This window comes from Ambystoma mexicanum, chromosome 11 (genome assembly GCF_040938575.1).
Source record: "Ambystoma mexicanum isolate Mex_15411 chromosome 11, UKY_AmexF1_1, whole genome shotgun sequence".
Lineage (NCBI taxonomy): Eukaryota > Metazoa > Chordata > Amphibia > Caudata > Ambystomatidae > Ambystoma > Ambystoma mexicanum.
In genome coordinates this window covers 737527073-737545279 of record NC_090934.1, presented here as the reverse complement: position 1 = coordinate 737545279, position 18207 = coordinate 737527073, and the positions used below count along the sequence as shown (strand labels likewise).

The 18207-nt window shown below is 45.4% G+C and overlaps 1 protein-coding gene across 5 annotated transcripts in view; it reads left to right on the top strand.

Annotated features, from left to right (window-relative positions):
- The window catches only part of MICAL2 (microtubule associated monooxygenase, calponin and LIM domain containing 2), a 1393870-nt gene that overhangs the window by 345616 nt on the left and 1030047 nt on the right, over positions 1 to 18207 (top strand). For all 5 annotated transcript variants that reach the window (XM_069623638.1, XM_069623637.1, XM_069623636.1 and 2 more), the window contains exon 4: positions 7342 to 7458. In XM_069623638.1, coding sequence (XP_069479739.1) covers positions 7342 to 7458 — 117 coding nt within the window. The remainder of the gene's footprint in view (positions 1 to 7341; positions 7459 to 18207) is intronic.

Below are 18207 nucleotides of genomic sequence, written 5' to 3'. Positions count from 1 at the left end.
GCCAGAATGGTGGTCATGGAGACCACCAACAGAATTGGTGTGGAGGTTAAACTGGGTGATGGTCAGGTTTTCCAGATGTTTGCCCAGGAAAGGAGTGATGGAGATCGGGCAATAGTTAGCTGGGCCGGAGGGATTGACAGTGTTTTTCCTGAGAACAGGATGCCCAAGTGAGTGCTTCAGAGGGGAGGGGAAGGCTCCAGTCATGGAGTGTTTGCAGAAGGTGGCCAGGGCAGGAGCAAGGGTGTCAATATGGTACTTGATGGTTTTGGACAAACGGGGAAGAACATGTTTTGACAAGATTTTCATAGATTGGACTTGTCTAGTAATCTGGTCAGGGGAGAACAGAGGATAGGAAGAGAAAGCGGGAGGAGAGGCAGCTGCAGGGGGGGAGGAGAGAGAAGCAGGAAGAGGGGAGGACGAGATGGTGGACAGGATGTTCTGGGTTTTAGAGATGAAATGAGAAGCCAGTGCCATGTAGAGGGCCTGGTAGGGGCATGAAATGTAGACTGCAGCAGGATTTACCAGTTCCTTGCAGATTTTAAAGAGTTCAGCTGAGTTGTTAGATGCCACGGTGGAACTCGTTGTTGGGATACTGGTTGTTTTTATTATCCGTAGCATTGGATGTCTCATTAAATCTAGTTATGTGGATCCCTGAATCTGGAACAATTCTCAGTTGAATGGATTCTTAAACCTGGACTGATGATGACCAATTTCTTTGAAAATGTACTTTGGAGCGGTGTCCATTTCTAGGGAATACAAAGACTGGAACAATGCCCAATTGGTTTAATCCTGGGCCTCAATATATTGAGGGTTAAGAGCAGATTGCCCTAATAGTGCATGCCTGAGGTAGGTTTTCTGCTGTTCACCTGAAAATGGTGGATACTATTCAATACAACTAGACTGTCTTCTGGTTGTTGACTGGTATTTGAAAACAAACTCCTCATCTGTGCCAGCTTATTCTTTTAGTAAATTAATATGGTGCCAATCGTTTGAATGTTACCAAAATATTACACTTGGTGGCATCCAATGGGTGTTCTTTCAGCTATGCTGTGTGACTTTTAGTATCCTGCACATAGGCACCCACACCCCCCTCCTCCATTCCTCAGCAAATCATTGACTCATCCCACCCAAACAATCCTGCATAGTGTGATTGCACTGAATTCTATCTTGCATCATAGGGGTAATTGAAGTAGATAGCTTAGAGTTGCTGTGGTCTATAATAAGACACATTTATGAATTCAAACACAATTGAGCAATATTATCCAAGGGTCACGTCACTCGAAAATAGTTCTTGATTATAGCAGGAGTTCGAAGTTCACAAGGAAAAGCAAAGTACATGCGTCATCCCGGCCAATAAATACCTTGGGCGTCTTTCCCCTTTGATTGCTTTTCAGAACCAGGACTTTTGACTTTGAACTTGAACTACGTTAACCTTGCAAAAAGGGAAGCATTCATTTGATCGTGAAGCTATCGTGTGCTAATTTGAGTTATGTACCATTGCTCTAATAACCTTAAGCTGACTGGTTCTGTCCACTCTGCGTGTTGGTAAGCGATTTGGGTAATCTGGAGCCCTATGCCCCTAAAATGATCCTACTCGTTATCCCTAACACATTAGCAGATCTACTGAAGATGGTTAATAAATCTCTAGATGTAGGGCTTGCAAAGCAGCAGTGATCATGCTGCTTTTAAGAAAATCTGCAAACCCAACAGTGATGGACAATTATAAGCCTGTCCCTTTGCTTTTGTTTGGTGAGAATTTTTCCAGGATCCGAGCAACAAACTGCTACAAGACTGCATGGAGCCCCCGTGCATATATAGCTTTGCATTTGCATTTTTTTGCTTTGGAAGGGCACAGAGCACTTTCGGGGAAACCCTGTTACAACAGAAGGACTTGGGTAATTGCACGGCATTGATCATGATAGCAGCATATGATATTGTTGACCAATGGGACCTGCCTTGACAATCTCCACCATGTCTAGGATCAAGGGCCCACCTTTATGCTAGCTCCAATAATTTCTGATTGGGGCCTCAACAGGTTAGAGCTTGGAGCGGGCTGGTCGGTATGCAGTGATTATAACGCATACCAAAATAACGAATATCATTATAACGAACCTGAAATAATGAATTCGGAAAAAACTAAATGGGTTGGGAGTGGGGTTAGTGGTTTTGGGGGTGGGGTAAAAATATTAAGAACAAGCATGGGGAGGCTTGGGGGGGTGACCCCTCCCTCCCCCCCAAAAAAAACAACAAAAAATGAATTTATTTTGGAATTCGTTATTATGGTATTCGATATTATGGTATTAGTTACTTTGGATTCGTTATAAACGCATGTAACCGGCTGTCGAGACATGCAAGTCTTCTGCGGGAGGCTCGGCAATCTAGCAACTTCTCTCCAATACTTACCCATGCCCTCTGTCTAGGCTGATTGAGGGCGCCTGGCATAAGGTTTTAGATGTATGCTGATGTCACTCAGTTGTTGGTCAATCTTGATCTCTGTGTGCGCAGGAGTGGAAGCTTTGCTAGGGGATAGCTTGCTCGTGGTCCTGGAATGGATGGGAGTCAATTAGTTATACCTCAATGCAGGAAAGACTGAGCTGCTTCTGTCTGGACACATGGCTGAGCATTACAGTCTCCCCTTTGCTGGAGTTTCCTGGGCACCCCCCCAACCCCACCTCACTCCCCTCCGCATCAATAGCAGTTAATCACAATTCGGGAGTCCTTTTTGACTCTATTCTTGCTTTTGAAAAGGCAAATCAATGCTGTGATGAAGAGTGGCCATTACCATCTTTCACTAATTTCCCACAGTTGTGATAGGCTTGGGACAGTCCATCTGGCCATTTTGATTCAGGGTCTGGACTTCTGTGTTTCTTATTACAAGAGTAATTGTCTAGGAAATACCTGCATGAACTCCACATGGCCCTCAATCAAGGCATCAGGTTTGTGGCATGAAGTTAAATTATGTCCCAAACAGACTCCTGTTGGGGTGGCTCACCACACATCTAGAAATTAAGCTCAAGGCTTCTGTACATGTGTGGAGAGCTCAGACGTCTATTGGCCTACAGTATTTATGCAAGAGGCTTGTGTCTCGCGAGCAAGAGTGAACCCTCTGTGCTTCTCTCGATAACAAGTGAACTGTGAGGTGGTTTCCTCTTACCCAGTGCCCCTGATTGCATGCTGTGATGTCATGAATGTTCTACGTGTGGAATGCTGTGGAAGGATGTAGGACCTCAGTTTTTTATAGGGTGTGCCAATGGATGCCCTTACCTGTGAATGTCTTGTGGCACTGCTCGGGTATGTATGATCCTGATCCTGTAACTCGAGAATAAAGAAGCGTTTATTTCCTACCCGTGGCTCATGGCCATTTTATGAGAAGGCAGACCACAACATTGCAGACCAGGGAACCATCCTCTGCTGTACTAATTGCTGATGAGCCTGCACTGTGCTAGGGGGACAGCCTGCAGGACATCCACTACCCCCCAACCAGGAGACTACCCTCCTGACTGCCTACCTATCTGCTATCCTCCTGAGGGTTCAGCTATTGCCATGCTGCTAATAGCCTACTTTACCTAGAACTGATGCCACCATTACTATTGGTGGTTCCTGCAAGTGCCTGACCTGTGATTCGACCTATTCTGCTCTTCCTAATCCTACCCAGATTTTACTGGGTGTGCATGGGCACTATGGTCATGCCCACGCATATCTTCAGGTGAGCAGTGCTACACTTAGAGAGCCCAAAATGATCTGAGCGAAGGACCCATTCTTCCCCATTCTCTGCCACTGTAGCTCAGCCCCACGCAAGGGCTAGTGTCGTGGATGAGGGAGCTGCACTGGGGCTGGGGGAGCTCAACTGAAGCCGGAAAGCCATTTCTCCACAAGATCTCCTCCAAGCCCACACATCCGAAGCACTAATGATGATGTCAGCAGAAAGACACCCCCTTGCCCATGCAGCCCACGCATCATGGACGGCCGCCGAGTGAATTACGCATTCATTCTCCAGTGTGCAGGGAACAGACTTCAGCAAGATCTCCCTTGTGGACATTTTAGACTTTGCTGCATTGTGAAGCAGGAAGCAACATGTGAAATTGCAGTCTGTTGCGGGGCCTGCCGTGCTGTTTTCCCGTCCTGGTGATGGCACATGCGTCTGTTGGAGGAGGGCCGATCCACAGGTTAATTCACAGCTCCACATAGTAGATGCTCCTCAGTCAGCTGGCACTCGCTAAAACTTTCTGGTACTTTGCAGGTCACGTCTCCACTACTTCGTGCTAATACTGAGAACTATTCTACACACATTGCCTCTACAAAGACTGTCCAAAGGATGCTACAATGTATGTTGCTACATATATGACTGGCTTCCGTTTGGGTTATTACCAACAATTGTGCCAACTGGTATGCAAGCCTTTCCTTGGCCACAATCTGAATTTGATACTGGGTTGGAGACTACTGTTCCTGCAGCTGCCTGATATTTTGCCAGGCAGGATTGTAAGGTTGATGTGAGGTTTGTTTTTATTTGCAGGATTGTTGTGGCCTGTTTGGAGCCAAGGCTTATGTGCAGATGTTTATTTTGTGCTATTGATTCTTGTAATATTGTGCCTAAACTAGCATGTTTCCCCTATAAACCTGAGGCAGGGTCTATGGACTTTGTATGCTCCTATTACTTATGCATACCCTTATTTATGTCTTGCTGGTTTCGGGTTGGTGGGGGATGCATTCCAATAGTCTATATTTTGTATCTGGGGCCAGTTTGCCGGCTTTTCTGTGCTGTGTTTATGGCATAGCAAACCATGGGCCCAGACTAGGAGTAGATTATTGCTCAGTACTTATAGGTAGTGTGCAAGTCTGATATGGTTGAGGTGCTGTTGGTTGGGGTTGTGAACTACCTGGATGGCTATCCGCTTGCTTCTATTTGAAGTGTATGAGATGTTGGACACCATTTTCATTCTTCCTGCTGCTGAGGGAGTTATGCTGGGTGACTGGGCTTTGTCAGTTTGGCTATTGCTTGCTCAGTGGGTGTGTACAGCCCAGTATGCTCTTCTTGTTAGTTGGGCATCCCTGTTGCAGGTGACTTGCACTTTGGTGGGATTAGATATGCTCTAGTTGGTTCCCTGTGCATGCTTGCTGTGTATAGGGTGGCTAATTGATAGCAAGCAGTTGTGCTTCTATTGGTTTGGACTGTTTGGGATTTGTATGGTGTCCTTGCTTCTCTTGGTCTGACTGTTGCCACCCTCCTTGTTTGCAATTTATTTTGCTTTGTCTTTTGAAAGTCTGGAGTGTAGCCTGCTGTCCTTTGTGGCACGAGCTCTGTGCACCATATGTGGATGTTATGAGGGTGTCAGTTGCTCAGTCTGGAAGCATAATGCCTATTGTAAATGAGAAGGTGGGTTGGGTTAGTAAGGTGAAGATGGAGTAGGGTAGTGAGAGAAGTGGTGTCCTGTTGGTGGCTTCAGTTTGGTATACAATGTGCACTGAGCTTTGGTGCAAGTATCGGATCAAAGTCAGGCCTTGTGTGCTGTTGGTGCAGTTTATGTGTTGTTGTGGTGAAGTGCATGTGTGTTGCTGTGTGAGAGGTGGTAGTGTAGGTTGCTGTATGAGTTGGGTATGCAGAGTTTGAGCTTTGTTTGGTTAGTGGGTTATAGGTCTCAAAGCTGACCTTCAGAGTTTGGCTATGTGCCTAGAGTTTACCATCCTGTGCGGTGGGGCAAAGGCCCAGGTCTCATAATACACTACGTTTCACCATACGGTAGACAAAGATGGAGGCTGTGCCTAAAGTTGAGTCCTGTAACGGGGGGCAAAGGCCCTGGTTCCACAATAAGTGGGTTTCCGCTTATGATAGACAGCGATGGAGGCTACACCAGGCTAACCTTCAGTCCTATCCAGATGCAACGCAGGATGATGATCACAATTATATCAAAGTGCAGCACATGCTTATATTCAGTCCTATCCAGGTAGGACGCAAGCTAGTGGTCACATTAGTATGACATTTGACAATAGAGGCTAATGTTCACAGTTCTTATCTAAATGTGGCACATGTTAATATTTGCAGTTCCGAGGTAGGCTAATGTAGAGTGGCAGGGGTTTTCTGGAGTAGAGTAATTGCTCTACTCCCCACGCATGCCACACTTACTTTGGTGGTTGCTGCTGGTTGACGGCTGGCCACTGGCTTCCCCTGCTGATACCTGCAGACACGATGTGGAGCCGCTCCTGTTAGAGCTGCCCTTTGCCTCGGGGCGCTCAGCCGCAGGGGCTGCATGGGCAGAGGGCTGCCCTGGCGGGGTCACTTATGAGCAGGAGGACCAAACCATTCGGGGCTGGAGGCAGGGAGGCAGTAACGGGAAGTGGGGATGAGGGTGGAGAGGGCTCTCAACGGGGTTTAGGGAGGAAAATGCATCAAATTCAAGGTGTACAAAGGCCCAGGAGGGACTTTGGCTATCAGCACTCAACTGCTTCGCTGGGTAAAGGAAGGGCTGTGCAGACCAGTAGGCCTTACTACATGGTAGCAAACAACCAATCAGGGGATGGGCAGGGAGGTGGAAACGGAAGTGGGGATGAGGGTGGAGAGGGGTCGCATTTAGGCTTGGGGTGGAAAATACACCAAATTCAAGATGTAAAAAGGCCCAGGAGGGGCTGAATGGTGTAGATTAAACATTTTAATACAAGGGAATTTTGGAGGCATGTTTTAGCAGGTAATTCGGTCCCTCTTATGTTGTCGACACTTGGGTTAATTCAATGAATTGTCCCTCATACTTAATGACTGATATGATCCTAGAAATTAGATTGGCAATACCATTGAACGCGGGTGACATATATTTAAATGATTTGTGATGACTTGTGATGCATTGTTTTATTTATATATTACATGATGGATTTATATGTATAGGTTTTAAATGTTTCCAGTAATGTACAGTTTTGTATGATTATGAATTTGTGTAGTTTGTGTAAGGTTTATATTTAAAATTGGCACAAATAAACAAATAAAAAAATGTTGCTCATTATGCATCTAGAAAAGCGGTCTTGCAGCCGCTCGGCTATGGGCGGGAGTGAGGCGGCTGAACTAGAACTACTTGGTCGATGAGAAATGTAAAAGTGGGTCAACATGGACTTGGCAGGCTTGTGATTTACTGCCCTCTTAATTTTTCAGTTGATCTTTTTTTGTATTGTTCCGGAAGACTATATTTTTTTAGTGAACAACATATTTCCAAAGTCTGTATCATTCTGGAGGGGAGGGAGTCGTATAATTCAGCTCTTCATAAACCAAAACCTCACTGCTCTTGTTGAATGTTTTAAGGGCTCGTATGTTTTTTTTTTTTTCAACCAGTCGTTTCCTCTGTCCCCTTCTGTGTCTAGGTATACGGCAACTTCAGCTCATCCTGTTCAAAGTTGCACTTTTGCTTGGTGTGGAAATTCACGTGAATCTGGAGTTTGTCAAGGTCCTGGAGCCTGCGGAAGACCAAGAGTGTAAAAGTACGTCATACTTGGCCTTCATGCCTCATTCTACATAACTCTTCGCTGCTTCTGTATGTTGGGGGAGGGGCAGTGGTAGGAGGATGCATTGTCTGGGTCATGGGCAACAGGGGCATACCCTAGGACCTGCATATACTGGGGGAGAGTGTACAGAAGGGAGTGGGCATTGATTTTAATGGATAGAGGGAGATGGTCTCCACAGCCAGGGGTGGCTTGGGAACCGAAAGGGGCCTTGGAAATAATTTTCAAAGTGGCCCCATAATACACATTTTCAACAAGCCCAACCCTTTTCCTATGAGAACTTTTGAAAATACCACACACGAGGCCCGGGGTGCAGAGGCCTACCGGGCAATCTCCAGAGTTCCCTATAAGACATTTCACCCCTGTTCACAGCCCCTCCTCAGCAACCACTCTTGTGCAAGAAATGAAGTTTCTGTGCTGTAGATAGGTAGTGTTGCTGCCAGACAGGGCAACATTGATCGATTACAAAGAGTTTTCAACGGTGCCAGGACTGAATTGTACCACAGTAGCCAAGAGGCAATTCTGTTCGTAGTTCTTTTGCTGACCAGTACCACACCCACTCTGTCGCATGGACAGCCTACATGTTCAACTTTAAATCAAATGGTGAAATAAAGGTGCACAGTCACAGAGGAAAGATTTGCAATATTCGGTGCATCAAGCACACGTTGATAATGACACCTGTCATACCACCAGCATCCATCATTCAGCCCCCTACCACAACCCAGAGGCTTAGCAACACACACACTGGTGTGAACACGCATGTGCACGCTCTCTCGCACTAACTCATGCTCTTTGGCTCGATTTCTCTTGCACACACTGGGGAGCCCCGGCGCAGAGTTTGTGGGGTTTACTGTGGGTACACTGCCTTTTACCTTGATGTAACATATACTGGGAGTCATCTGTCTCCTCTTTGTGCGGGCCACCACTGACCCAGACTCCTGCCACCACTGCTAGCTACAATGCCTAGTTATCGGCACAGGTGGACCTTTCACATGTTACTGACAAACCAGTGTCATCCTAGAATCAGAGGGCAGGCCACACATACGATTTGCAATATCCTTTCCATTGTGTCAAGAAGATGAGACTGATTCGCGCATATGTGTTCAAATGCCACTGCCACCCAAGGGCAGTCTCCAGGCGCTCACGTGGCTCTGCAAGATAAGAGGGCGGGGTGTTTGTGAGGATAGGTTCAGAACCAGGTGAAACTGGCATCTGTGTATATTGACTTGTGTGTGGGAGCTGGTTGAGAGGCCCCGCTTGTTGGAACCATAAGGGTAGGGCCAGTGGTGTAGTGAGCAGGGGGGGGCAAGCTGCCCCTATACCCCCACAGGCTCTTTTGAAAAGCCTGACCGGTACTTTTGTCAGTGGGACACTGCTCCCATTGGGCACCTCAATGAGGGTGCCCAACGGGAAAGGTGTCCCGCTGGGAGGGCAATGCATGCTGAGGAATTCCTTCTCAGCACGCTCATTGTCCTGGCAGCAGGACACCTTACCCTTTCAGGATGGGAGCGGAGTCAAGCTGCCAGGACAATGTCAAAAGGAGCTCTGAGAGCTACTATGAGCCATTAGGCACTGATGGGAGGGAGGGAGGGAGGGAGGCAGAGGGGCTGCAGGGACTTTTGTTTCTTGAGAAATGTGCATGGGAGGGTCGTGATTAGCAGTGAGAAGGGTGTATAAGGCTGCAGGCTTTATGAAATGACTCTGGCTTTATTCAAGGGGGATTTGTTAGGCTAACATTAATTTGCATGATGCTATTGTGACTTTATTTATATTGTGCCGGTAGCTCGCAAGCCTGGCGCAGAATCATGGACACGTGTACAGACAAGAATTCGGGCATAGCCACGAGACAAGACGCAAATGTGTGGAATAATGACTAAAGGGGTCAGGTTATTTAAAGATATAGGTTTTCACAAGTGTTCAGAAGCGTAGGTAGTTTGCTTCCATTCTTATGTGGGCATGGAGGATGTTCCATGCAGGATGGGAAGAATAAAACTAAAGGCATCCTGTTATTGCACAATATATTTCTATGATGATGTGTGTGTGTGTATATATAAAGTTATGAAAGTGTTGTTTCAAATGTAATGTGCTTTGCTTCAAAGGCATTGCTAAACATATATATTACTTCGGCACATGAAATGCCAAGGGAAACCTTAATAAATATCTACATCAACTAAACCTGTTAAGATGTGCAGAGTTGCTTAAATTGTCCACATCCGGGTTTAACCATTTAACCAAAGTGTGTGATCCTGGGCACATCTTTTAATCACACTGTCTTATCTGCAGCTCCGTGACTCACTTCAGAGCTTATGTTAATATATCATGCTGTTATTGAAAATAATCCTGACTATAGAGTTGCGCCATATATAACAATAGACCAATTTGTGCATTTTGCACCACAAAGTTATTTGCCACTTGGCTTACTTATGGAAACTTATTTTAAAGTCGCTTGCATGGTGCCTCCAAGTATCACATACTGATGATGCTCCTTGTGATGTCCTTTTCTGTGACGTCATTTCTGTTGGAGCAATCCATATTTACATGTGGAGGTCTGTATGTATTTTGCCCCAGAGCCCCTGGACAGAGCTCTAATAGATGAGTTTCCTGCATCTGTAATAATTCTGCAGTTTTATTTTTTTTGTTATGTTAAAATGCCGTTTACCACTAATGTTACCAAAAATGTATATTGGGGAAGGGGTGGGCAGTTTGTGGGCTTGAATGAGACCATATGGTATTGCACACATTGCATTTGGGGGGAAAGTAGGACTTTTTTTGTGGCTCGCTCCCCCCTCCACCCCCGCACACTCTTGCAATGCTGGATACTCCCCTGGGTAGGACTCAGTGTCTCGGATGTGTGCTAGTGTTTTATGTTGGGTGAGTGGGTTGTATGAGGTTAGAGTGGGGTTACAGTTGTGCGCATTGGTTGGTTGTATCCATAAGGGGAGGGGGGTCCAGTGTTGTGGATATCTGTTGTGTTTGAATTATGTTGGTGTGCCTTTGTGTAGTGTTGATGGATTTATGGATTATGTGCATGGATTATGTTCTGTTGAAGGTTATTTCCAGAGTCTCAGAGGGTTAGTTGAGTGCAACACTTGGATTAATGCTAGGTGTGTCTGTGTTGTGTGGCTAGCCCCATGTCATGTATAGTGGTGTTTGGTTATGTTGGAGGAGCTGGAAAGGGGGATTGGTTAGTGCATCGGTTGGTTTTGACAGTGCCTCTGATGTCTTTGGTTCACCATACTGGTACTGCAGTCAAAACCAAGAAGCATACCTTTGCAACACCTGCATCTTTGGGCCTCTTCCAGTTGGTAGTGATCGCAGTGTTTGTAAGGCCTTTGCTCCAGCAGTCGCTTATCCCTGAAAGGATTGGCCCATAACTTGCTGAGCAGTGGCATTTTATTTTTAATACTGTGTGTATAGGGTGGGGGCTCCAAGCACTGGGGTTGCTCTTAGTCACGTTTGCCCTTCCAGCTTCCTCTTTGTAAATATAGTTGTAAAAATGCCCGGAGGCAGAAGCCTGTTCCAAATAGTTAATCCTCTGAGCGGTTCAGAGTTCATTCCCAGAGCTGTCCCTCCCGGCCTCCCTTCTGTTTGTGTCCGGGATCCCTTTGAACGCCAGGCATGTGAGCCATGCGGGGAGGCATGCCTAGTGTCCTTGCGTCACTGGAACTGATAAATTTAGAAATGTCCTGGCTGAGCGATAGCAGCTCGCTGCTTCTCACTATGCCCGCCAGAATGTGCTTGCATTGTAGGAACAAGTGCGACATGTGTGCCTCTGCGATCTCTTTCCGATGGTTCACTTGGCGATTAACAGCTGGGAGTGTTGAGCTCGCGCAGTGATCAGAATGTGAATACACACAATGCTGCTGAGGGTGCTGTCACTGCCGCGGAGAATATGCAGTTAGACTACCATACCCTCAAAATGGCAAACTTTGGGACCGTGTCTGGGACTGGAAAAGAGATTTACAAGCTGGGGCCTGTGCTCCTGGCTCCCCCCCCCCCCCATAGGGTACGGCTTTAGAGGGCCGCCATCTTATGTCTAACACCTGAGCTGTGCTCCCATTTCAGAAGTGCAGCAGCCTTGCTCCTCGCTCTTCTGCCAGCCACTCCTTTTGCTGCAGTCAATCTTTTGCAACATTCCATGGCTACCAGGCCATTGGCGTAATGGGGATCTTGAGTGCTGACCTCATTTTGAGTGTAGTGATTCCCAAAAAAACAACTGATTGGTGAACGATGTACAAGTTATTTACAAGATAAATAAACAGACTACAATGACAAACAAATGCTAAGCCATTGGAATTCCGCTGGCAATGTAGCTCGCACTGCAATCTGTTGAGCCATGTGTGTAACCAAGTCTAGTGGGAGGGATCGTAATACGCACCATATATGGAGACGGGTTTAGGCGGGGCACACAATGTACATATTATACACCTGTACTGAAAACGTGACCTGCCTCTTACCTCAACCATGCTTACCCGGGTCCAAGATCAACCTGGTGAGCCCTGCTGTGACGTGGGCTAAGCGAAGAAAAGTCAGATTAGGGCAGGATTTCCCCAAATTGTCCTAAGGAAAACATACTCTAGGTTAAAGTAACTGGCACACAAAAGGAAAGGCGGACAAAGGAATGCTGTTGTATGGTCTTTTTTTAGTGGGTGTCTGCTTACGTATACTTTTCTCTTCCACTACACCAGCAGGGGTTTGAGCGTTTTTTTTTTTAAAGGGGAAATCTCAAGACACTATACAATTAACTTAACCCTAAACAGCTGCAGATCTAAAACACCTTCACCAATATAAAAATGGTCCTTTAAAATATTTAAAAACTCCTTGCTCCTTGCTTCTGACTGGTCTGAACGCTCTTGAAATGGTTCTGGATTTACAGACAGCAGCACCAATGTGTGCGGTGAGGGGGGGGGCGGGGAGGGGGCCCAAACTCATTTATATGGCTGAACATGAGGTATATTTATGGGTCAAAAATGCAAGGAGCCCCCCCCCCCAATCAAAAGCACCACTCCAATATACCTGTTGATATCATCTAGCCCTATCTATGAACCATATCATACATGTAGATCTCTCAGCCCTGTCCCATATATACGCCAAGAATCAGGCCGGTGTGTAGAACAAATATATATTTATTAATAAAAGAGGACAATAATTATTTGCACAAATCACAAGATACGCCAGCCCACTCTGTTGCCCAAAGGCTTTTCTTTCCTAACAGTTCACTTTTTGCACAAATTGGAAACACCAGTACTTAATGTACCTGAGTCACTCACAAAATACTCTTAATGTGCACCCCCTGGACATGACAAAACAATTTAACTTCACAAGATACTTTGCATGGGGTTTACGTTAAATGACATGCAGCTCTTGTGTTGGTAAAAAGAAATTTGACATGTGCAGCACTGTTTTTTTTAATATCCCTGCACACTTGACAATACTAACCGTGTTGGGTCACAACAGACTTTTAAAAACAAAACACTTTTTATCTATATGGAACCCTTCCTCTTCTAATACTATGCAATGAATAATCTCTCTTCTACCAGGAGTCACTTTTTCACTCTCTCTAGCATATGATTTTAATCAGGGACTTCACTATTTAATTTGGCAAGGCACTTTTCTGCCCAAGCACACACCCGCATATTCAGTTTATAATGGAAACCCCTTTGCTTTAAGGCAGGATCTGGAGAAGGGGGAGCAGTTGGGAATTTCATTTTTATGCACCCTCCCTTTAGGGAATTTTGAGGAGTATTTAATTACTTTAACAGACTGTATTTGTATCCACACTGGAAGCGATGTTGATTTAGAATCTCAGCAAAATCACATTGCGTCAGTTGGCTATAGGGACATTAATAAAATGATTACTTTGTGAGAAAATGCTAGGGATCTACTGTCTGCCCCCCCCCCCAAATCAATAATACGAAGATATTAAATCAACTAGCTCCTCACAAGACTCGCCCTAGGTGGACAGGTTAATTCAATAGAATTTCTCTGGGTTTTGTGCTCAGGAAAATGCACCACCTCAGGGTTCCAGAATCATCTCATGGGCCACATAGGAACTTGGTTAAATGGCCTGTTCTGGCCCAGTCTTTGATACCTCCAGAATCTGTCAAGCTGCAGAATACACACATTTCCTTGGTCTCTCCAGCGTTTTCATGGTTTTGCACTTGAAATGAACTGCCATTCTTTTCTCTGCTCATCCACAGTGCTTTCCAATTACTAAAGTATTTCTGCACTTTTAGGCCCAACATGGCCAGGGGCAGGTCTTGTGACTGCCTTTTAAACCCCACACTGGGCTGATTATGCTAAGAGCAGCACAGCATGTAGCAGTAGCATATGGGGGGATTCCCTTATTTTAAGTTTGCCGGGCTGCGTATTTCCAATGCAGCTTGGTGTGGAGTGCAGCAGTGGGGGAGGGGGTCGCGGGGGCATAAATAATCCACCAAGGCCAAATCTGCAAGCTGTGGACCAGGGATCCAAGTGGACCATCTGCAAGGTGTAGCTATCTTTCAAATTATTCGGCCCGGGAGGGCTAAACAACATTGGGCACTCCGCTGCTGTAGGAAGCACCAGTTATTAAAGTGCCGGAGATGCGCTGTTGATTGTGGGCCACCTTGGGGTGGCGATGCTCATGAGTGCTCCCTTGCTTGTCAGGGGAGCACTTCAAATACAGACCTGAGCAGTGGCTGTGATGGAGCAGGCGCCTCTAAACCCTTAGCAGGTTTTAACCGCTGTCCAGCTATCCGCTTGCAACTTGTTTCATTTATACTTTAAAAACAAATTTTTTTTTAAGAGTATAGGCGCCCTCGTGCGAGGGTCCGTTACTCACATTTTTGTTTCCTTTAAGGATCCCCGGTGTGAGATCTGATTCTTCTTTCGTTCATTTTTTCCCCCACAAGGGGTTACACAAGTCACAGGAAGCAATACTCACTGGGTCAACTGGGCCATTCATCTTACTGAGTTAAAGTAAAAGGAGTACCATTAGGTTGGCCAATAGTAGGAACTGTTGTATACAACATAACCAGATGTCAAAAATATCCAGCAGCAAGTTCTACGTGATAGGATTATTATGATCAGTCCCTGAACATCCACAAACCTAGAAGTTTCTATAGGCAGGAAAGCTGGGAGCAACTGCAGGCCCTCTCATGTGACTGTTTTGCCCTGTGGCTCCTCTGTGAACAATCCTTTCGAGCTGGATGCATGGAAGTACTCGAGGCCTCTTGGGAGCTCCGAGGATGGGGAAAGGCTGAAGTAACACTCAGACACAATGGTGGCATGTTTTTGGGTATAAACTTTTATTTATTAAAATAAGAAACATTTGGAAAAAAGCCATGTATCCTTAAAGCTAAGAGGGGGTGTCCCTACCTCAAAGAAAACTAGTGAAATGGTCATGGTGTCTTAAAATAGTGCGTCACTGTGGTGCCCAAAAACCTGCTTCTGTCCCTAACACTAATAACCTAAAGTAACTGTGCAAGGACGATCTCTTCTTAAAGTAACCCGTCTTCTAATTGTTTTCAATCAACAGAAAAGTTCCCAGTCTCTCTGGTAATAGAAAGTGATAGTTCATAAATGCAAGATTCGCATCTTAGGCTTGTGCTCCTTTCCCCTCAAGTTCTAGTCCATTTGTCTTGTTCTGGGCTCTTGAGCACCTTTATCCTCTTAGACAAGTGTCAGTGGACAATTCACAGGGATATGTTTACCTTCACAATCTGTTATCTTGCCAACTTAACACAGTTTGTTATAAAATGTAGGATTCCTTTTGGCCAATTCCAGGGTTCTTGACCCTCTCAATCTCTCACATGGGTGTGGGTTCCAGACTTGCAATATAGCTTGGTTCACTCTTCTGCCAAGCTAATATCCTCTCGTAGCTCATGTGGGTGCGGGTCCCAGAGTCGCAATGTAGCTTGGTTCACTCTCTTGCCAAGCTAGTTTACTCTCATGGACTCTGTTTTACATGGGTGCCAGACCCTCTTATTCTTCCTTATATTAGGCACTTGCCTTTCACATGGGTGCGGCTCCCAGACTCAGTACGTTGGTATATATGTTTGGTTCACTCTCTTGCCAAACATCTGATTTCATTAACTTCGTTATTCTTGGCTTCTCGTATGGGTGCAAGAACCAGACTTGCAATTGCTTATCGGTTCAGTTCACTCTCCTGCCAAACCTATGATTCTCTTCTTTTGGGGTTTTTCAGGGTCCCCAACCCTCATATACCTTTGTTTCCAAATGGTTGTGTGTCCCAGATGTTCAACATCCCTTCACGGTCCCGGGCCCTTTTTCAAGGTTTGCATCCAACCCCTTTCTTTCTAGCCTGGACCTTCAATACCTCCTGCAAAGCCTGCGTACCCATTTCCTGCTTCTCAGTAGGTACCAGTGTTTCTTCTGCCTCTATGTTGTTCCTCGAGGCTCTGGCATCTCTGTGGTGAATGGCAGGTCTGCAGCGGTTCTTCAGGGATCTTTCTCTACCCGGCTTTGCATCCTGCCTTGGAGGTAGTTTACCAGAGCCTGGGGCACCTTGATGTATGCTTCGATAGCAGCCCGAATGGTCATTCCCGCTTGGACCATGTTCGGGTTCTCCTTGTCCTCCCTTTTCGACTTGTTCCCCTTTGGATTTGCTCAGCCCTCCTGGTGCTCGGATGATCATTCTCCCTTTGTCTCCGTGCTGAGTTCCTTTTAAACTCCTGTGCTGGCCAGTTGTATTCATTCAGACAATTGATAGCTTGTGAGAAACTAGACCGCTCACTCTGCTTCTCCCAAGTCATCCTCGCACTCTCCATGATCATCATCTTCACAGCATTCTATTTTGATTCAGATGCAAGATACGTAGTATTCTAGGTGTGTCAAGTATATTAAAGTGACTGACCTTGCAACAAAGTAAATTTGCTCTACCTGGGGTGGGGGTTGCGGGGTAGAGGATTTGGTATTTGAGAAGGGTTTGGATGTATTAAGGCAGAAGAATACCGCATTACCTGAGAATAGCCGTCCTCAATCCCATAAGTGGTTTCCATCCCTAAGTGATCCTCCCTGGGTGCTGGGTGCACCACCCCCAGGGGGACTATTGTACTGTGGACGCACAGCCCTGACCCCATGGGAAAGGTCCCCCTCTAGGGGGGGAAGGGAGGACATCCTCAGATCTGTCACAATGGATAAAGCAGAATGTGCAGATGGGTTCCTGTTAGCCTGAGCATGGGTTCTTACATAATGCAGACCTTTTTCACTCTTATTACATGAGATCTGTAAACCTTGTCCCGAAAGGGGGATCACTGGATTATGTTGGGTTCCGCAGGGGAGGGGAGTTGTTGCCAGTGTTAACTTATGTGGGCGGCAGGATCTGTAAAGTAGTGGCATGCCAGATTTCAAATGTATGTGCCAATGTACTTTTGCTAATTAGCAACTGATATGTTATTATAGTACACAAAATATCTTATCACTAAGTGGGTGTCCCTAACTGGACACCCCCTAATATACTTTTCCACCCCACAATTCGGGCACAAGAAACCAAATGTATTGAGCATAACTTGGAAAGGCGGTCCCTTAACTTTATGCTTGGGGTGTTGCCACAATGAAATATTAATAAATTTGGTACTGGGTCACAGAAACAAGAATTGGCCTGCCTCTGTGAATCACACTAATACTGTGCGCAAACACGCAGTCACTCCATTATATCCAAGTTTATACTGCTGATACTAAATAATACAATGGAACCTCTAAGCAGGACATTTAAATCTATGACAACATTGCTGCTGATCGACCAGTGCATTAACGCTCCCTTCAGTTAATATTTACTTAGAGCTAGTTTTCTTGAATAAATAAAAGATCAACTTCTATTGTGCGTCAATATCAAATATAACTATTGGGATCAAAGGAAAGTGCACAATGTAAATTATCTCCACTATGTAACCCCCGCAAGGTTATGATTCTCTGAAAGGACAACAGCAGTGCCCCCTAAACCCTTCGGATGTTTTGCATGCGTTTCATTTTGGATCCTTGCACTTCAACACAAGATCATTGGGGAAATTTTACTGTCCATTTGAAAGTGCAGCTTTTCTTTCATCCCCAATCTGTCTTTTTGAAAATCTATGCTTTTCACTTGTCACAAATAATCTGTCCTGGAGCTATGGAAATTTGCACCATTCCACAAATTTGCTGTCCAACTACACCAGTGTAAATCTGCAGGGTTTCATTTGGTTGGCTTTGGATTTCCAAAGAGCTGCACCTTATCTTTGCAGAAATGCTATTTTATTCTATATAGAAATCTGGTTTGGTTTTGAATAGTGTGGAAATCAAAGTAAAATGTCCACTTTACATGCTCAAGCATTGGATCTGGAATGCGCCTCCTTGTAGTGGAAGTCGCCTCCAGTGCACCCTTTCCTGGAACTTAGAGTAATATTTCTAGGGGGCATCTGTCGAATTACATTTGGCAGCCCCTCCAGGATATTGCAGAATGAAAGTTAATATTTTGTGGCATAAAAAGGCTCATTTAGCGGCACAAGATAGCATTTTCTTGCCATTTTTCTGGCACATTTTTTGACTGAAGGGTGCAAGATTGTCAGTTTGCAGGTAAGAGGCAGTGTGCGAGGCAACAAGAGAGCCAGATTGTCATTATTTGCACCTTTTTGTATTAGTTTAATAGAAGTCGTCCCATATGTCCTTGGCTTCACAGAACATGGTTTGTTTTGCTCTGCTTTTTTGGTTGAATATGCATGCCTATTTAATATTAATTTTATTAACAAT